Below are 21,722 nucleotides of genomic sequence, written 5' to 3'. Positions count from 1 at the left end.
AGCAACTAAGTAACTTTTCTAAGCCAGAGACTCAGCTATGAAAAGATACACATTTTGGTGACGGAAATAGGACACTGCCTGAGGGGGAAATGTATGCACAACGCGGCTAATGTCACTAAAACAGCCACTGTGAGAAATGCTGAATTTGCAAATGTTGTGTTTTGCATATATACAGAAACACAGTTAAAAAAGAAAAATTTTTAAATTCTTTAAAATAATTTTAAAAAAAGGTCAACATTTCCTTAATAGATTAAACCAACCTTAATGTCATTCCAGAGTCAATCAGCCAAAATGCATGAATACAATTTTAAAAAATAAATCTTCAGCGATTTCTGCAGAATACCTGAGTGTGAGCTCTCAAGCGTGGTGTCTGATTTGGATTCAGGAGGTGGGGTTTTTCTTAACTCTGGGACGTAGTACATCTGTGTACTTCCAGAAGGTTTATATGGCAGCAGGGAAGGCTCAGCTGAGGAAGCAAAGATCAGAACCATGAAGGACATTTAGTAATTTACCGAACCAAATGTTGATATCCACCCTTTACCCCGAGATAGATCACTGAATCGAAGAGAAAAGCATCTTTGCCTTCAGGATAAAGCTGCATTCTAGTAGAGGGAGAAAGACAGCAAACAACATAATACGTAAATATTACTTTAATAATTATTAGTATTACACAACAGGGAGTTCGGGTGGCATAGTCTATAGCAAGCTTCACTGCTGACCCAAAAGCGGTCCAAATGCACATACAGCTTTGTGGGAGCAGGTTGAGCAGTCCCCTCTGTTAGACGCACACCCTGAGAAACCCGGGGGAGGCTCAGAACCAACTCCAAGGCAGTAAGCTTGGGTTTCTGAGCTTATGCAACATTGAGAAAATGAACAAAACGGGGAGTTCTGGGGAAACTAGGGAAAGGTACAGGCTTTAATATGCTGATCAAGGAATTCAGTCAAAGCTCAAAGAATGGCTTTAGCTGACAAACACTATGCTGAATGAACGCAAACCTGGTCACTGGTAATAACGAAAAAAATTATCCACACGCAATGCTGTTGCCTTGCTTTCTGGAATGCCTGTTTCAAAACATCTTCAATAGCCCTAAAGAAAAACCTGCCTGATGAGGCCCCAGGCCCATGCTGGACAAAACCATGGACACAGCAGCCAAGCTGACTACCACGGATGTGAAGGAGAAGTGGAGGAGCAGGAGAGCTGGAAAAAGCAGAAGGCAGGCTTGAGTGGGGGAGAACAGAGCTGAAGAAGAAGACAGCACTGAGACAGAGAGGAAGTGCATGAGGTTGGAAGACAACGCTGACAAAGGGCCCACACGGAGGAGGATATGGAAGAGGATACTGAGGTAGATCCTGTTCACACAGGAGCAGGGTCCTATCGTTGAAAAGCACTGGGTGCACTTCAGAGCAGATCCTGGAATGCTCATCATGACACTGAACGAGACGTCACTCCTCTCCAATTTCTTCAATGCCAGCACGGCAGACCAGTGGACTGCACAATTCAAAATGACCCATGCCAGCCCGTTTTCCCCCATCAATACCTAGGATACAGAAACCTTTAGTGCATTCTATTAAATTTCTAAAAACCTCAAATTTTCCTAATCTTTTGAACATTCCACACTGCAATTATTTTTGGATGTTTCTCTACATTTTGCGTCATGTCGCGTCTGCAAGTGAAGAACCTTTATTGAACAAAAGCTTTACTGCATCCATATCTATAAGGTGGATGCTACTTCTCCAGAAGTACCCTGAGTGCCTTCCGACTTGATGGTCTCCTCTCTGTCACTACATCAGGCCGTGCTCTGTGCTATTCACGGCGTTTCCAAGGGCCCACTGCGTCAGAAGTGCCTCATCGGACCTGTTTTTCAGTCTGTTTTATCTGGAAGCGTCACTGTAAACATCCAACACAGATGACACTCTCTGGTGTTTGAAACATCTTAGCATCACAGCAACACACACCCTTTCACCACAGAGCAAAATTACAGGTGAGTGGGTTATGTACCTATTTCAGTCACGCTAATACTACAGGAAAGCTCTGGTGGCGTAGTGACAAGAAGCTGCGCTGCAATTCTGAAAGCACGCAGTTCCAATCCACCAGCTGCTCCATGGGAGATGAAGGGGCACTCTCCTCCCATGCAGTAATAGCCACTGAAAACCTGCCGGAGGGTCAGCTATGGGTCAGTTCTGACTCGATGGTACACAACAACAATTACTAGACTTTACACCTGACTGCTGCTAAAGTAGTTCTCTCCTGTTATTCTTCAGGGGGTTCTTCGGTGACCTAGTCAGGAAGGAGTTTTGCTGCCACCCCAATTCAGGCAGTCTGAATCCATGAGGTGCTCTGTGGGAGAAAGCCAGATGAACTCATCTTGTGCAACTCAGAGTCAGTGAGAGTTCATTTTCACTCATGCTATTTTTCCTCGTGAACTTAAGATCAAGTACACAAGTGCAGAAGAATGCTTTCATTAGAATACTGAGCACAATTATGCTGTCAGGTTTAAATCAACACGGGGACAACAAATCTACAATGTTCCATTCTCCCATCTAGGAACACACCGTTCTCTTAATGTCAACCTCCTCACAAAGCGTTCTTGCCTTTTCCACTCTAGATAAAAATGTGCATTTCTGTCATAGGCTGCTGCTGTTGTGAGCTGCTGTGAATCCTCTCCAAGCCACTGGGACCCTGTGCTCAAAAATCCACAAGGGTGGCCAGGTATGTCAACCCCATGCTCAGCTGTGGACCGGGCCACCGAGATCCACATGGTTACTAAGGCAGGTGATACCAGATTCTCGTTTGGGTTATTCTTAAGTATTTTATGGTACTGTACTACTTAAATGAATACAATTTTGAAAATTGTCCTTTTCATTACTTCTTCTAGATAAACCTTCCCAGTGCCTTCAGTTTAGATGTGCAGTTTATGGTTTACTGTCATTTTCTGTCACTACTTCTAGATGTATTCCTAGCTGTGCATGTCTAGTTTATAAAAATCAGAATATCCTAGGCAGGATCTGATGGTTTCTGAGTAGCATCAAGTCCTTTTTAACTTCATGGCAAACAAACTTTAAGCCACAATGAATTAAGTTATCAACCTGGACAGCTCCATCAGTACGCAATCAATTCCTCATTACGAGCCAGTACTCTGATTTCAAATGTGGTACACCCTTCAGAGTGAAGGCAACAGTACAAAAGGCTGAGGCCTCGAAGATTCACTGTTCTAACCACATGTCTCGAGTATCCTAAGCAGGGAAAGAAGAAAAATGAGAGTGATCTGCTAAACCCTGCCCTGGCACGCACTGGAGAGGGCCTTTTTCTGAAGCTAGAGTACTGTGGCTGAGTTATACCCTGAACCCCACATTGTACCTGTACACCCTATACACAGACGGTATGCCCTGGGAAATCCAAACACAGGCTTCTCAGAAACTCTTCCCAAGCTGACTGAGCTTGTTACACTCTGTGCCACTACAGTAATATACGGGACAGGATGCTATGGTGTCACCTCCCCACCTACTCCTCTCCAACATGTCATAGTCACATGTGTAAAACTCAAACCAGCTGCTGACCCCACCGAGTTTCAGAAACTGAGTTTTAGAGGTATATCACGAGGCTTTTTCCCAAGGCACCTTTGAGTCACCAGTGAGGACACTGTGTCCTTAAAGATTTAGTATTAGAAACCCCACTGTCTCTGGGGGAGGGATAACTCTTCTCTTTCCTGTGGCGTTCCAAAGACGCAGGGGTTGACAGTGTGCTTTTTTAGTTTCTGACAAGAGAGTTGGTACTATTCACTTTTCTGCAACTTTCAGACTCAACACTAAATCCTGTCACTGCTATACTGTATTAGTCGGGGTTTTCCAGAGAAGCAGAACTTGTGAAAAGTATTTAGAAAGCAGTATATGGAGTCCCGGGTGGTACAAATCCCGAGGCCAGTCCTACATCATGCCCTCTATCTCTGTGTGCTTAAGCCCACTGCTGTAGCCGACGCTGCCATTCTTTTTGTTAGTAAGCCAGACGACACTAACCCTTTCAATGACTGTCATCTGCCCCGTTAACTGTGGGTAAAGTCTACACGACCAGGGTCCTGTGATGTGCGCAGAAGTCACACATCTGTTAACATAGCATTAGGTTAGCCTTGTAACAATAATACTGTCAGGTGTTCTCTGTGGTAATCAAAGTGTTTGTGATCATTTAGTTAAGTGTAGGCATTGTTTTATATGCTTTTTATATTTACAATAAAAATGCCTAAAAAACAGAACTATCCCATCTTTAGCTCTAAATGCACTTGTTTAGATTAACCTCAATATGCTTTAAGACCTGAAATAAGCTTCCCCACCAGCACTTAGACATATCCCATTGACACCTGCAATACATGTGTGTTTTGCATAAGTATAAAAAGTGTATTTTACTTTTTTTTTAAACAGGGGTAAGTACAAATGCATACTTCACTACCACAAATTATGCTGTTGAGTTTCCCATCTGAGAAAATCGCAGGGGTCAGCACCTGGAGTGCAAGGGGTTATGTCTCATCCTGGTAAAACCACCTTTGTATCTCCTACCAACTAAGTATATACTGTATTAGATCTTTGTGTGTGTACATGTACATTCTATTGTAAAAGCCCTGAAAGACAGCACTGATATGATAGAATCTAACATTCCAAACACAGACTTTAGTGACTGCTAGCTATTCACTGATATATCTCTCTCTTCCTAGAAAAACAGGTGTTATTACATTCCTAGGAGTGAAAAGCAGCTCTTAGAAACCTCTCTTAAAGGTGGCCTAGTGTCAAGAGGCTGTACTGCAATCCCAGAGGTACGTGGTTTGAATCTACCAGATGATTTGCTGGGGAAGGAGGGGCAATCTCCTCCTGTAACAGATTCGATTTGGCTGGTACACACACACACAAAATTAAATAAAACACAAAAAAAACCAAAAAACTGCTCTTAGGAAAGACTACCTCTAGGCTCAGCTGTGCTCCACTGACATGACCGGGATAGGTGCTTCCCAGAGAGCTGCGGATCCCAAGTTGTAAACACAGAGTAGCCAGGGACAACCTGGTTCCCTAGGGTTGTTTTAGAAATCAGAAGTTGAGAAGAGTGTGTGTGTGTGTGTGTACAACTCTCTATTTTTTACCTATTTATTACATTACTGTAAGCTGACATTCATTTACCTGCCCCTTGAAAAGCAAACTTCTACAGTTTATTGTGTATGTCCCTATATATTATTATCACAAGTATTGTGGATGAAACGATACGCTATCCACAAGAAATACAAGTTCACACATGTTATTAACACTGTTATAAACATAATATATCACATCCAACACTAAAACATAATTAAGGTAAAAAGAGAACAGATATTACACTTCATAGCAATCATGACACAACCTTGCTTGTTGAAAGTGAAGAGGACTTGAAATGCTTCTTGCAGAAGATCAGAGAATTCCATATGGATTGCATCTTAACAGCAAGACAAAAATCTTCACCATTGGGCCAAAAGACAACATCATGATAAAAGTAGAAAAGGTTGAAGTGTCAGTGATTTAAAATTGCTTGGATCCCCCATCAACAAATGAATGGACAGAAATCCTATGATATATTCACACAATGGAATATTAAGAAGCACTGCAAAACAATGAACTTGTAAAACATTACACAACATGGGGGATCCTTGACAACATTATGCTGAGTGAAATATCTCTGTCACAAAAGGACAAATACTGAAGAACACGACTGTTACAAAATAAGAAGACATGGGGGAGCTGGGGAGAGAATGGGAAAAGAGTGGATAGATCATGAACACTCTTTGGTGCACAGGAGGGGAAGAACTGATCTTAAGGAATAAATGATTAGGCATTATGTAGGACAACAACCTCAAACAAGGGATGCACTGCATGGTGGGCTGGGGGATGGAGAGGAAAGGAGGGGGAAGTAAATGCGCAAGAATGAAAATAAAAAAAAAGAAAAAAGAAAACAAATTCTTGGACCCACAATCAATACCGTTAGATCCAGCAGTCAAGAAATCCAAAGACGTATTATATTGGATAAATCTGTTGTCAAAGATCTCTTCAAGATATTAGGGTGAAATGATGTGAGTTTAAAGATGAAGGTGCAATCGATTCTAGCTATGGTATTATCAAGTACTTGTTACGCTTCTAGAAGTTGGACAATGAATCAGGAAGAATGAAGAAGAGTCAATGCCTTTGAGCTGTAGTGTTGGAGAAGAGTAGTGAATATTCCAAACACTGACAAAAAAACAAATACGTCTTGTACAAGTGCTCCTTAGAGACAAAAGATGAAGAGGCTTTATCTCACATATTTAGGGGATGATGTGAGGCGAGGCCATCCTTGGAAAAGGACATTGTGCTTAGAAAGGTGGTAGAGAGTAAGAGAAAAACAGCCTCTCAGGGAGGTGGACGGACAGAGCGACTGCAGCAATGGCTCAAGGGTGTCAGAGAAGATGAGGACGGTGTGGACAGGGCAGAGTTCAGAACCATGCTCAACGGTATTTAACAACCATAATGTTTAGATTAACAATGTTTCAAGCAAGAACAATTTGTGTTCTCCCTAGAAAGACACCAAAACCAAAACCCAACCTATCAGCTGCCATTCATTCCAACTCCAGAGACCCTTGACCAGATTTCCTCGGCTGCATATCCCTTCATTCCAACTCCAGAGACCCTTGACCAGATTTCCTCGGCTGCATATCCCTGTCGGAGGACCACTCATTCCAACTCCACAGACCCTCAATTTCCTCAGCTGTACAAACCTGTACACCTTTCTGTCAAGGAGCAGCTCATGGGTTAGAAGTACTGGTCACAGACAGCCCACAGCGTCCTGATGCAGGCACAAATGAAAGCCGAAATAAATGTCATGGTATTTTCTTACCTTGTGTACCACGAGTAGTCATCTTCTGCTGGACTGAAGGATGTATGTCAGGAGTTTTGAATGGCCAATGCGGATAGGACCCTGGAATTTTATTACTGCGATCCTTGGCATTAATAAAAATCTCGGACGTAAACAAGGTCTTTTCCGAACTTTCTGTTGTGATCTGAGTGACTGCGTCTGAGGACACTTTCTGAATGGAATGTGGTCTGCAGGGTTAAGAGATTAAGACAAAGCAGGTTAGTACATCCCTTGCCTATCAAAGAGCAAAATCTCTTCCCCAAAGTAGCTTCAAGGAATACTGAAAGAGTTATGAGAAATATTTTGAGAAGTTGTATCAACCTCAAAAGCTAAGGTACTAAGTGAAAGCTTTTCCTCAGGCCTGAAAGCCTGAGGGGATAAATCACCCCTCCTCTTTACCTCTGCAGTCAGTGCCAACAGGTAACAGAAGAAAGAAGAGAGCTGGCTGGCGAGTAGGCCCTGAGGCTGGACGAAAGACAGGCCTAAGTATCACATAGCTGCTGGATCAAGTAATATTTCCTGTTGACCAGAGACTGTAAGTATCTCTGGCTTACCCTTTGTGAGGCTGATACCCCCCACACTGGGTCTCTGCTGTCCATACCTGGGTGTGAATTAGCAGCATGTGACAACACATTGTCTACTGAGTTGTGTATTGCTTGTTGGTGCATTCTCTGGGTTTAAACAAATGAAGAGACCAAAACCAGAACCTTTCATGAAGGTACTTCCTCTGCTGTTTAGATATTCACTGCAGCAGGAACTTACCACCAGTCAAGAAAACAAGGGTAGCAGAATGGATAAGAAAACATGGCCCATTTATATGCTGTCTATAGGAAACAGACTTTTGACACAAGGGCAAAAACAGAACAAAAAAACGGTGGACAAAACCTATCAAGCAGACAGGAATCAAAAGCACAAGAATAACAATGTCAATTTCTGATAGAATAGTCTTCAAGACAAAAGCCAGGACAAGGAAGGGCATTATATAGCGTTCAATGGGTCAACTGAACAAGAAGATATAATTAATATCTATGCATCCAATGACAGAGTCACAAGACATAAACATCAAACTTTAACAGAGGTGAAGAGAGAAAGAAATGATTCCACAGTGATAGGAAACTTGAGTACAGCACTTCTGGAGAAATTAGGAGACACCACAGTCACGAGTATTTCTGTGAGATCTCTGTGAGTACTGCAGAGAGTGCTAGAACCTTGTGGAGAAGTAGAGTGTGCTGTGACAAAAATGACAGGATTGGTGAAAAGATGGGGACAAGTCAACCTGACCCTTAACTCAGAAGAATCAGCTTTGGGCTGCTGCATCTTTGGCATTCAATGGCATCTTTGCAAGTTTTGTCAAAATCCCTTGGAAAGTTTACATTATGTTTGCCTGTTCTCTTAGATACTCATTTCCTGAATGACTTGCAGCAGATTAGTAAGATAAAATCAACCCTAATCATTCTGTCTTCCCCCAAGAACACCTATCTACCTAACAGTATTTTAAACCCTTTCTCACAAGCGCCAGCAGCTTATTACAAAGAGACTCACCTGTCAGCAGACACTGGCGTCCCCGTGGGATGGAGAGACCCTTCCAGATCTGACTTGCTCACTTGGGTCTGCCTGTGCTGAGGTAGGACCTTCAAGTCCTTACCACCTTCACCTGGAAAATGGAAGGCCTGATAGTCAAGTGAGGATTTAGGCTCTGAGGTCGGATCTGATGATCTTGAAGTAGCAGTTTGTAGTTCGGAATCATACTCTCCAGTCCTCGATGAAGAAATAGGATCCAGTGAAGTGCAGCTCTTATCTAAAGTTCCACTATCTACCTTGCAAGGAGCCTTGGGAGAAAGAGTTATACGGACACAGGAGACAGCTTTTCTATTTGAAGGCGGAGAGCAGGGTCTGGGGACTGCCTGGGAGACCATTTTACTCAACTTGTCATCAATGTTTAAGGTGTCAGAAACGTGTGGCAGAGGCTTAAGTTGATGATCCTTCTCTGCTATACATTCCTGATCTTGAGGAAAGGAGGAATAGTGGGTATCTACGTATGCAGCTTGGCTTTGCTCAAAGAGCTTTCGTTGTTCAAGGAAAATGTCTGAGGGGAGGTCTACAGTTACACAGTCCTGGCCGTGAGGAATGGAAGAAGGGTCCTCTCTTAGCTGCTGATCTGTATTTGAAGCTTTGCTTTGTTCTAAGAGCTCTCGCTGCTCCAAGAAAACAGGAGAAGCCAGACATGGAGCAAGATGGTCTTGATGCTGAGGCAGGGGGGAAGAGGGCTTCCTCGTGCGGTAATCGGCACACAGGGCTTTGCTTTGTTCCAAGAGCTCACGCTGTTCGAGAAAGATGAGTGAGGGGATGTCTCGAGGCAGGGCCGCAGGCTTCTCTTTGGCTCCTCGTGGGGAACGCAGCCTCGTCATGCTAGAGAAATGAGCACTGTGGCTGGCATCACGATGATCCGCTCTGCAGTCCGCTACTTCCTGGTGGGAGCGCTCACAGCCAATAGGAAACTTTTGGTTCTGCCAAGTCTCTGCTAGAACAGCCAGGTTTTCACCAGGTGAATGGCTACACATTTTAAATGCTGACGGGGAAGAGGTTCTCTGGTTTTGAGCTCTATGAGGATGGTGCTCTTCAGTGAAATGAGACTTGAACACTCCCACCGACGCTGTGGTCCCACCTTCGGTAACACCAACCTTAAAGACAGAGGAATCGGAAACACATTTCGTGTGTCGGTGAGATGAGAAGGTGATGGAAGTGGTGAACTTTTTCATGGGTTCTGGGGGCAGCCTTGGTTGAGAATGAAGGTCAATTCCCTCAGGTGATGCACAGACAGTCTCCACTGTCTCTGACAACCAAGGGTCCACCTTTCCACGGAAGGGCACCTGCGGATCCTTGCTAATTTTAAAGTTACTGGCGGTGAAGTTTTGCAGCGGGGAATGACTTCGTAACTGCAAGGAGTTCCAAACTCGGAAATGGGGGTGGCTCTGGTCGAGAGACCTAGAGGGGTCACAGGGCACATCTCTCCAGGGCGGTGAGCTCTGCTGGCCCCGGAGCACAACTTCCGGCTTGTCCAATCTGCAGACACAAGGATGACCATCGAGTTGGTTTTGCTGGGTCATCAGCGTCCTGACGCATCCTTTCTCATGGCTCTCAATAATGATGTGGCTACACACTGCTTCTGGTCTGCATTCTATTCCCTGTGGACTCTGCAAACCCTAGAAAACAAAAACAGATCCCTAGATGAAATCATTCCTAATAGGTAAACACCAGTTTTCCATTCTGGCCAATATTTGGCCATGAAGCTCAAGCTGTACTGTTCTTTCATAATAAAACAGCAAGAAACAACTAACTGTAGAATGATACAGATCTCAAAACGTTCACCGAAGTAAGCACAGCAAATCTGGTTTTGGTCCCTAGGACTCATTTGCCCTTTTTTCCTAATAAAGGCCCCTCGTTCTGTCCTTTGCCGGCCACCAAAAGGGAGACATTTCCAGTATGCTTCACAACAGATGTGACCACGTGACCAGCCAATGGGATATGAGCAAAAATGGAAGGACACAGCTATGTCAGTCAGGTGCACCTGATCCAGGCCAGAGTCTTCGCAACTACTTGCTACGCGTCAGAAAGCTGGACAATAACTAGGGATGACAGGAGAACTGATGCCTTTGAGCTGTGGCGTTGAAGCAGAGTACTGAATATACTACCATGGACTGCTAGGAGAACAAACAGGTCCGTCCTAGGGAGGGTGAGACCAGGCTGCTCCTTTGAGGCAAAGATTCTGAAGCCCTGTCTGACACACTGTGGGAGTGTTGCAAGGAGGGACCAGTCGTTGGAGAGGGATGTCATGCTTGGGAGAGTGGACGGACAGTGCAAGGGAGGAAGAAGACTCTTGATGAGATAGTGACTCAGTGATTGGAGTAATAGGGATAGCTGTGTCAGACAAAATAAAGTTGGCACAAGATAGAGCATGATTCAGAGCTGCTGGGCATGGGGTCGCTGTGAGTTACGACTCAACAGCCCATAACAACAACAACATATGCAAATAGCAGAGCCAACAGGGGGCAAAGCTACATAAATTTCTTAATGATAATCAAACATTCCGAGGGAATGGGATGCTGCTCTATGGCTTTAAAAAGGACCAGTCGTGGGAGGCGTCAAGGTTAATCTGTGTTAACAAAGTTAAAAAGATTATGTTCTACATCCTATTTTGGCAAGCAGCTACGAAGGTCTTACAAGTTTGTGAGCAGGCATCAGAAATGCAATTACTGGTCACTCCTTGTCTGGAACAAAGAAGTAAGAAAAGCAAAGATGCATAGAAACAGTTAGACTGAAAGATCATGTGAACGTCAACGTCCACAATCTTGAGACCAGAAAGTGATGAAGCCTGGCTACCACCACTGACTACTTGGAAAGGGATCCAACAGAAGTACTGATTGGAGGAAAATATAAAACCAGCCAGGCTTTCTGGTCTAACAGAAACTGTCATGACGCCTTCTCTGTGGTTCAGTTTTCAGCCCAACAACAGGCCTCTGAGAGGATCAGTTAACACCAGGGAGGCACTCACTCCTTAGAATAATTGATCATATGCAGGTCAAGAGAAGAGCATTTGCCCAAGGATAAAGCCCTAAAGACAGAAGAGGTAGGATTAATGGATATGAGAATCATGGGAGGAAGTGAGAAGTGCATGAATACAAACTGTATTATAATTAGTACTAGAAGACAAAATACCTATGAACAGTGGAAGACAAAACTAATTTGCTGTGAAAACTTGCACTCAAATTACAATAAAATGAGTAAAGAATGTTTTATCATTAGAGATCTTAGGAATTCATTAACAGTAAACTACCAGATACTTCTTCATACTTGGGGGACGGCACACTCAGTAATAACTGAGCACACCATAGTTTACGGGAACACAGACAAACCAGAAATCTACCCAAGCAAAAGCAATGTGGTTACTAAGGAGCCTAGAAACAAAATCACAAACAAGAAAATAAAACTAGAAAATAAGGATCACTGGGAAATCGGTTAATTCTGTTGTTTGCAAACATATACATGTTTGTAATTGTATACTTTACATATTTAAACTTTAAAAAGATGTCTCTAAACTTGAGATAAGCCAAATAGTTAAGCTCAGGCAGAGAAGTTCAATGATGAAACTTGGTATGAATCAGTCCATGTCAATGCTTACAGAATTAATAATTTCTTCCAGTTACTGGTAAGCATTTTATGAAGCTCCATCTGACATATTTTTACAAGAAGGGCCCAGTCCTTGGAAAGGTATATTATGCTTGGGAGGGTGGAGGGGCAGCACAAGGGAGGAAGACCCTCGATGAGATGGATTGATTACTAAATAAAAATCATGGGGGTAGGTGTGTCAGAGACAATAAAGTTGGCTCAGGAGAGAGCACGGTTCAGAGCTGTTGTACACAGGGTTGCTATGAGTTGCAGGCGATTTGACAGCACATAACAACAATCACAACAAGCATTGTGTAGACACTATGGCAAGTAATCATATCACAACAGTATAAAATGTTTATTGTTATCAATTATTACATTCATCCTACCAAAAAAAAAGTTAATTCAAATGTCCTAGTGGCAAGAAGCTGCGCTGCAATCCCAAAGGCATTTCTAACCCACCAGCTGCTCCAGTGGAGGAGGATGGGCAATCTTCTTTCTTGTGTGATTAAATGCCTCTGAAAACCTGCCGGAGGGTCAGCTATGAATTGGTTCTGACTCTAGGATACACAACAACAACATCATTTAGGGAAGAATGGATAAATTGTGATAAATCTTCATGCAAAAGAATACCATATATCCAGGGAATAAAACCCCAGCCCAAACTGCCTTGGTGAATCTCAAAAGCAAAGATTATGGTTGCCTGGTGGCGGGAGGCTGTGCTGCAATCCCAAAAGTACACGGTTCGAGTCCACCAGATTCTCTGCTTGAGAAGGAGGGGCAATCTCCTCCTGTACCATCAGATCTGATTTGACCATACACACACAAAAAAATAATAAAATAAAAAATAATTATTTGGAAAAAAAAGATAATGTGTAAATAAAAATCCCTATAGGAATATTTACCATTGTGATCCCATCTATATGAAGTTCAAAATCATGCTGAAAAGGCAGGCATCTCATGACAGGTTAGGATAGACAAGAGGTGGGACTGGGAAGAGAACCCAAAGGCTACATTCTAGTTCTTGTACTCTTCCAAATACATTTCAGAAAAGTTCTTCTTATGCATGAAATGGTTAAAAATAAGAAGAAATAAGTACTATTACCAAAAAAAGCCATTTTTATACAGTTGACATTTAGTGCTCTGTTCTAAAATATCAACAAGTAAATTAATTCTTGATTGTTCTAATATAAATTTTCTTCAAGTAATGAATTTGGACCCACATTCAACACCCTTGGTACCAGCAGTCAGAAGAACAGGAGACATACAGCATTGGGAAAGGCTGCTGTCAGGGACTTCTCCAAAACACTGAGCAGCAATGATGTCAGTTTAAAGACTATGGTACGTGTGTTCAAGCCACTGACTTCCCAATCACACTTTGCATCTGAGAACCAGACAATGAATAAGGAGGACAAAAGAAGAACGGATGCCTGAGCTGTGGTGTTAAAGAAGAATACTGAATATCCCATGGGCAGCCAGAAGAACAAACAAGAATGTCTTGGGGAAGGTCCTCCACAGAGGTCTGGTTAGTGAAGCTTCATCTTACATACCCTGGGCATGCTGTTAGGAGGGGCTGTCCCTTGAAATAGGACATCATGCTTGGAAAGGTACAGGGTCAGAAACAGAGGAAGATTCCCAGCGATACTGCTTGACATAGTGAATGCAGCAACAGGCTCAGGGATGTCAGAGATGAGGCTGCCCAGGACAGGATAGGGGGTTCAGTTCTTTTTTTTTCACAGGGTTGTACTCAACTTGATGACACCTAACAGCAGCAGCACCAACAAATTAATGTAAGATGAAGCAAATGTAACAGAACCTTAAATCTTCATTTTGGACAAATTAAGGCTCAGCTGGAGCCATCAGTACCAGGAGTGGGAGAGCCAAACCCCATGACCCTCTTCTTGACACTTTCCCATGAATTTCCATGTTTCGCTCATACCTGGGACATGTCCACTGTTTTTTCATGACTAAATAACTTGGCTTTGATCTCTTCCACTTTTCTCCTGTCATCGTCATTTAATTCTGAAATGGAGCGTCCGCATCCGTGAGTCAGATTAAACTTCAGGTTCCAGGCTGGAAAGGAAGCATAAACACATCTGAAATAAGAAAATGTAAAGGCGGACATCTGAGAGTAACCGTTAAGTGCACAGCCCATTATTATAAGTCACATAATGATGACACAGCCTTAGCAAAAAGTTATCTGCTCATGATTACATGATAAGACTATTATAAGCTGTTGAGAGAGAGACCATATTCTGACAAGTCTGATTTTTAAAATACACAACTCAACATATTCTGTAAGTTTCTTCAAAGAGATCACTTTACATATAATATCCAATCAAGTTAACACTACCAAAAAAAAACCCACAAAAACTTAACACTCAGTCACTACCCTGGTAACATCAAGGACCTCAGCCATGAAGAAAAGCAAAAGAGCATCAGACGACAGTCAAGAAAAAGCCGAAACAAGTATTAGAAGACATCCTAAAACTTGTTACTGAGTGGAGAAAAACTAAAATGAAAAGAAGAAATAATGAGATAAGGGAACCAGAAATCTCAAAGGGCAGCTTGAAAGCACCAGGCAAAGCAAAACAAAGAGAGAGGAGAAGCTCAGCATTTCTCAAAACTGGAAGAACAAAGTCAAGCCTCGAACTGCAATGCTGAAGAATTAAATTGGCAAAATATTCAACAATGCAGCAAGTATAAAAGTTACGGAAAGCATAGACAGGGTCACCGTACCAAAAAGAATCTGATCCATACTGATCCATTTAGGAGGAACCGTATGATCAAGAACCAACGGTACTGAAAAAGGAAATCCAAGCTGCACTAAGGGCGTGAGCAAAAACAAGCCTCCAGAAATTAAAAGTGTATTATCAATTGAGGTGTTTCAGCCTTGCACAGCTGCCTTGGACATGCTCACTGGTGTGTGTCAAGAAAACTGGCCAACTGAACAGACCTATTTTTGTTCCCATTTCAAAAAAGTTCATCCAAGAGAAAGTGGAAATTACCAAATAATACTAATACGACATGCAAGCAAATTCTTGATTATTTAAAAAGAATTAATGAAAAAAAAATGGACAGGTAACCGCAGAAATTCAAGCTGGATTCAAAAGAGATCATGGCATTAGGGATATCAGAGTTGATGTCAGGTAAATCCTCACTGAAATCAGAGAATACCTGAAAGAGATTAACTTCTGTATTACTGACTATGCAAAGGCATTTGACTGTATGGATCATAGCAAATTACAGAGAGAATTATTAGAATTAGGATCCTAGAAAGCTTAATTGTGCACATGCAAAATGTATACATAGACCAAAAGGTAGCTGGCTGAACAGAACAAGGGAATGCTACATGGGTGAGTATCAGGAAAATTGTCAAGGTTTGTCTCCTTTCTCCATATCAACACAGCCTACCTGTAAGCTGAACTATATGAAAAACAATGTGGCCTGAGAATTGGAGGAAGTGTCATAGACAACCTGTATTATAAAGCTGACACAATTTTGCTTGCAGAAAGTGAAATTATGAAGCACTTACAGCAGAAGAACAGAAAGTACAGCCTTTAATATGGATGACAGCTCAACATGAAGAAATCAAAAATCCTTACTGGGATAAGAGGCTACATCATCATAGAGAAAAGACAGACACTGTCAATGATTTCATTTTACTGGATCCAAAATAACTCCCATAAAAAGAGCAGTCAAGAAATCAAAAGACACTGGAAAAATCTCCTGTCAAAGATCTCTCCAAAATGCTACAGAGCAAGGATATGAGTTTAAAGACGGAGGTGTGTTTGCCCCAAGCCATGAGTACCTTCAATTGCATGTAAATGTTGATCCATGAGTAAGGAAGATGGAAGAGTTCATGCCTTTGAACTGTGGCATTGGGAAAGATTATTGAGTATCACATGGACCGCCAAAAGTATAAATAAATCTGTTTTGCAAAGATGGTGGGATTTTTTTTTTAATATACTTCGGGCATGTTATCAGATTGCTGTAAAGTGTCATTGAGTTGCATATGACTCGTAGTGACCAGATCTGAACCCTGTCCTATCCTGTGACATCCTCACAGTCTGACACATTTTTGCCCACTGCTGCAGTCACTGTGTCAATCCACCTGGTTGAGTGTTTTCCTCTCTTGCGTCATCCTTCCACATTCTCAAGCATGATGTCCCTTTCCAAGGAACAGCCTTTCCTCACAACATGCCCGGAGTACATGAGACGAAGCTTTATCATCTTTGCCTCCATGGAGCACTCTGGATGCACCTTCTCTGAGATATAGCCGTTTGTTCTTTTGGCAGTCCATGAGATATTCAGTCCTCTTTCCCAACACCACGGTTCAAAGGCATCAATTCTTCTGTCATCTTTATTCACTGTCCAGCTCTCAGAGGTTTACAATTAGGAAAAGCAAAGAAATAGACATCATGCTCAGAACAGCGGAGAGGCATCAAAGGAGAGATGGACCTCACTGAGATACACTGACACTATGACTGCACATGAGCCTCACTAAGCACAGGAGATGCTGAGAACGCTGTGGGATGGAGCGGGGTTTTGTTCTGTGGTACGGAGGGCTGCGAGGAGTCAGAGCCTGGGCAGTGGCACTTAGCAATAACCACAACAATCACAACAAATTCCACTCACTGCCACTGGGCTGGCTGCGACCCACAGTGGCCTCCTCCAGGTGGGTGAGGTTTTAACGCACACACCCGCAGGAAAATGTCTGTCTACCTTTCTCCCATGGAGCCACGAGAGGATCTGAACTGCCTGAGACACTAGGCCTTCCTGTTCCAACAAGAAGCTGTTTCAGTAAGAGTAGTTAAAAATAAATAAAACCTGTGCCTTCTTTTTTAAAATATGAATAAAGTCTAGAACTAACTTGCTTATAACTTCTTTTCTTTTCCAATATATTTCTTAGGCTGTCTTTAGCTTTTTTTGCTTTCCCTTATTAAAATATAATTTTACAATTTAGATTAATGGGGCTAGCTAGCATGCATTCTCTTTTATACTTTGAACCCACATTCTAGTGTAAGGTATCTGGTTAGTATGTTTTAAATATCTGAGATCAGCACAGATCCTTTCACTACAAAGGACAGGGGGAAATGTAAGTAATTTTAGGACACAGAACAAATTGAAGCAAAGAACACTGGTGACTTTTCACAGCCTCACAAGAATACAGCATTAGGCAGCACAGAGAAACATGCAGACTTTAGTTACTTTGAAATCCAAGTTACATCTCTCCTTCAGACATTAAAACTCCAAGATCCTAAACTCAGACTGTAGCTGTGTACCTTCGAGTTGGAACTGACTCATAGCTGATCCTCCAGCAGGTTTTCAGAGGCAATAAACTGCACAGGAGGAGACTGCCCATCTTTCTCCCACAGAGAACCTGTGAATTCAAGTAGCATACCTTTGCACTGACAACAAAACTCCTTATCAAGGGAGCTCTGGTGGCAAGAAGCTGCATTGCAATCCCAGAGGTATATGGTTCAAATCCTCCAGATGCTCTGCTGGAGAAGGAGGGACAATCTCCTCCTGTACCAGTGAGATCTGATTTGACGGTACACACAAAAAATAATAAAAAACCAAACAAACAAATGGGTGACCCTGGAGGACATTATGTTGAGTGAAATATCTCAGTCACAAAAGGACAAATACTGCATGGTGCCACTGCTGTAAAATGGGACTGATATCAGGGATGGGAGACTGAGAAAAACTGGACAGATTGTGTATACTGCATTGAAACAGAAGAGGGAAAGAATAATTTAAAAGCGATGTATGATAGGGTATTATGGTTATCACAAGAATCCACAATTAAGGTTGCATAGTGGAAAAAAAAAAGGTTGCATAGTGGAGTGTACTTGGGGTGGTGGGAGGGGTGTGAGGGGACTGTATATCAAAGAATTTTTCTTTTACCTTTCAAAGAGAGGAGCGAACTGGGGCGGGGGGTGGGCTGGGCAGGGAGAAAAGTGCAACAATGAATGAATGGAAATCCAAAATCTCTGTAAATGTTCATTAAAACTATTAAAATAAAAAAAAAATTTAAAAAAAAAAACACACCAAAAAAACCTCCTTATCCAAGAGGCCACCAGAGCTCCGTGAACTCCGACAAGCACTATTAACACAGCACTTCAGCTGCACTACTGGTCAAAAGGGGTTTTTCTGAATTACAGTAAGAAAACATACTCACTTATACAATTCTACATCAAAGTACACAAAGTGGTCCCGACGCCTGTCACGAACCCCGGTGTTCACAAGCGAGAGAGAACACCCCCTCTTACCCCGAGCTCGCACCCGACACTCCTCCTCTTCCGCATGTCTCAGGATCTGCTTGGCGTGGTTCAGCGACGATTCACACTCCAACAGGGTTTTCACGTGAGCGGCCAGCGAGTCCACATTGCTGCTGTCCCCATCATCACTCTCCGACACACATTCTTCCTCTCTATCAGCTACGCTAGGTGTGGGTGAAGCAGCATCTGGAAGAAAGCTGAAGACCATGTCCGACAGGGAATCCACAGACTCTGGTAAAAGGCTGGTCCAGGAGCAGGACCCGTGCCCATCACTTGTGTCACTGCTGGAATCGCTGTGGAGGATGGTCATGACCGGGATGACAATTTCACTCCCATGGATCCCACTACACCTTTGAGGTTCAGCCCTTCTCACCAACTTCGTGGTTTCACACTGCCTAAAGGTTTCCTCTAATGCCACCCGGGCCTTGTGTTCTGCTTCCTGGAAAGAACTTTGAACGGTGGCTGAATCTATCACCTCCCAGTTCCCAGCATCTCTCTGGCACTTTGGGCTTGTCTGCGTGCTGCCATCCTTCTGCACAGACCTGTCGCTTACGTTTCTCTCCAGTGGCTGTTTCTGGCCCAAATCAACACTGCACTCTTCGGCTACGACGGGTTCTTTAAAGCAAACAACTTTCCTGGGTTGTACACAGGAAACGTCACCGACATCCTTGAACGGGATGAGGGGAGCAGAGGCGTTGCATCGTTTCAGAGCTATATTTTCTGCCTCCATTAAAAGTGTCTGAATTTCTCTAAGGGTTTTGGAACTACTGTCATTATTTTGAATTTCCTCACAGCCCAAGCCTCCAAAATCTATGGTTTCCGGTTTATGTGTTTGATCTCCACCCTCAGCCTGAGGTTTTAAAGGCAAAATCTTTGAGCCAACCTTGGAGTCAAAGGAATCAAAATGACCTATTACCCTTTGGGGACGGTCTGAAACAGGCTTGTCCTTTTCACTGTGCCCGGAAGTACGCGAGGGAACCATTGGCAACACAATGATCGGTTCTCTCTGCCCAAAACCACCTGAAACCATCCAGGTACCCTCAGTTACATGTCTGCCTGGCAAGTCCTGTTGAGAGAAAGCATCAGACTGTTCCCTGGATGCAAAAGAACTCGGAGGTAACACGATTTTCTGGCCAGCTGGTCCAGGAACTGAAACCGTAGGAGTATCATCAGTTAGGTGTTTATCTGACAATTCCAATGGATAGAAATGACTAGACTTCTCCGTCTGCGGATAGGAGCTAGGAAGAGGTACTGGTGCGCTAGGATTCCGATCAGTTGGTTCAGGGATGGTTAAAATTTTCAGATTCTCTTCACTGGGATGTCTATCTGGCAACTCCCCCTGAAAGAAAACCCTGGGCTTTATGGTTTGGGAATAGGAGCTCGAGACAACTGTCAGTAATGGCGTTTTCTGCTCATCTGGTCCAACCACAAGGGAAATCCTGGGCTTCTCTGTATGTGAATCAGGAGCTGCTAGTGACTCAGTCTTCTGGTCATCTGCGCCAGTACCAACTGAACCCGTGACCTTCAGTTTGTGTTCATATGAACTTTCGGGAGTGAGAAGCAATCTAGTCTTCTGGTCAGCTGCTCCAGGATCAGTTGAAAACTTCAGAGCCTCTTCAGTTAGATCCCTATCTGGAAAATTCTGTTGGTGGACAGTACTGGGCTTCTCTCCCGGTAAGAGATAAGCATGGAGTAATGTTGGAGTCCTGGTCTCCTGGTCAGCTGGTCCAGAAATAGGTGAACTTTTCACAGATTCTTCAGTTAGCTGACCACCTGACAAGACTCCTTCCTTGCCCACGCTCTGTAAGTAGATGGGAGGTGGCCCAGCTGGTATCCTTGACTTTCGGTCAGTTGGTCTAGTAACAGCTGAAACTTTAGGAGTTTCTTCAGTCAGGTCTATGTCTGACAACTCCTGCTGGTAGAATATGGCAGGCTGTTCCTCAGGTAAGGAGGAGAGAGAGGGTCCTGTTGGTGTTCCAGTCTTCTGGTCAGCTGGCCCAGGAACAGGTGACTCTCTGAGGGCTTCTTCCGTTGTCTGACCGTCAGGTAGGGCTTGCTGGTGTAAAGTGCTGGGTGTCTCCGCATGTGAGGAGGAAGAGGGCGCTGCTGGTCTTGCCGTCTTTGGACCAGCTGACCCAGGGACAGTTAAAACGTTCAGGGACTCTTCAGGAACATGCTCATCTGGCAACTCTTGTCGTTGGAGAGTCCTGGGTTCCTCTTTATGGGAGGGAGAAGTAGAGGGTATCGATGGTATCCCGGTCTTCTGAGTAGCTGCCCCAGGAACAGCGAAAACTTTAACAGATTCAGCAGTTGGAAGCTTGTCTGGCAATGGCTGCTGGTAGAAAATACCAGACTTCTCTCTTTGTAAGTAGGAACCAGAGGACACTTTTTGTATCCCAGTCTTAGGGTCAACTGGTAACTTTTTCAGAAATTCTTTAGTTGTCAGACTCTCTAGCAACTCCTGTTCGTGAAAAATATTTGGTTTCTCTCCCTGTGAATATAAACTAGAGGTGACTGTTGGTATCCCAGTCTTCTGGTCAGCTGGGCCAGGAACAAGTAAGGCTTTCAGAGACTCTTCTGTTAGCTGACTATCTGGTAACACCTGCTGGAAGAAGGTCTCAGGTTTCTCTAGAGGTGAGTGGGAACTGAAGGGTTCTGTCAGAATTCCAGCCTGCTGGTGAGGCTGTCCAGGCACGGCCTGACCTTTCGGAGTCTCTTCAGTTAGATGATTATCTGGCAATGCCTGCTGGGAGAAAACCCCAGGCTTCTCACCATGTGCGTAGGAACTACTAAAGGGTGCGGCTGGTATGCCCGTTTTCTGGTCAGCAGGTGAGCTTTCCAGAGTCTGTTCAGTAAGAGGACCATCTTGTAACACCTGCTGATAGAAAACACCAGGCTTCTCTCTCTGTGGGTGGGAACTAGAGGGCACTGCCGGTAGCCCAGTCTTCTGGTCAGCTGGTCCACCAGCAGCAGGTAAACTCCTCACCGTTTCTTCACTTAGATTACTATCTGGTGACTCCTGGCGGTAGAAGGCACCAGGCTCTGCTCTGTCTGGGTAGGAACCAGAGGACAGGGTTGGGATCTCTGTTATCAGGCCAGCTGATATATCAGGGACAGATGAACTTCTCACAGTCTCTTCACTTAGAGGAGTATCAGGCAGCATCTGCTGGTGGAAAACACCAGGAGTCTCTCTTGAGGAATAGGAACTAGAAGACGCTATTGATGTCCCACTCTTCTGGGCAACTGGCATTCCAGGAACAGATGAACCTGAAGCCTCTTCATTTAGATGGCTATCCTGTGACACCTGCTGGTAAAAAACATCACCAGGCATCTCTCTCTGTAGGTGGGAACTAGAGGACACGGCTGGCGTCCCAGGC

At 43.7% G+C, this 21,722-nt stretch overlaps 1 protein-coding gene across 1 annotated transcript in view; it reads right to left on the bottom strand.

Annotated features, from left to right (window-relative positions):
• ALMS1 (Alstrom syndrome 1) overlaps positions 1-21,722 on the bottom strand; it is a 147,444-nt gene that overhangs the window by 48,915 nt on the left and 76,807 nt on the right. The window contains exons 11-15 of the mRNA XM_006881006.1: positions 18,337-21,508; positions 14,001-14,134; positions 8,438-10,098; positions 6,878-7,083; positions 344-466 (exon numbers count right to left, since the gene is read on the bottom strand). Coding sequence (XP_006881068.1) covers positions 344-466; positions 6,878-7,083; positions 8,438-10,098; positions 14,001-14,134; positions 18,337-21,508 — 5,296 coding nt within the window. The remainder of the gene's footprint in view (positions 1-343; positions 467-6,877; positions 7,084-8,437; positions 10,099-14,000; positions 14,135-18,336; positions 21,509-21,722) is intronic.

This window comes from Elephantulus edwardii, unplaced genomic scaffold (genome assembly GCF_000299155.1).
Source record: "Elephantulus edwardii isolate Elephantulus edwardi_28Jun2011 unplaced genomic scaffold, EleEdw1.0 scaffold00011, whole genome shotgun sequence".
NCBI lineage: Eukaryota > Metazoa > Chordata > Mammalia > Macroscelidea > Macroscelididae > Elephantulus > Elephantulus edwardii.
Note: the sequence above shows the minus strand (reverse complement) of the source record. Positions and strands in the feature narration are given on the sequence as shown.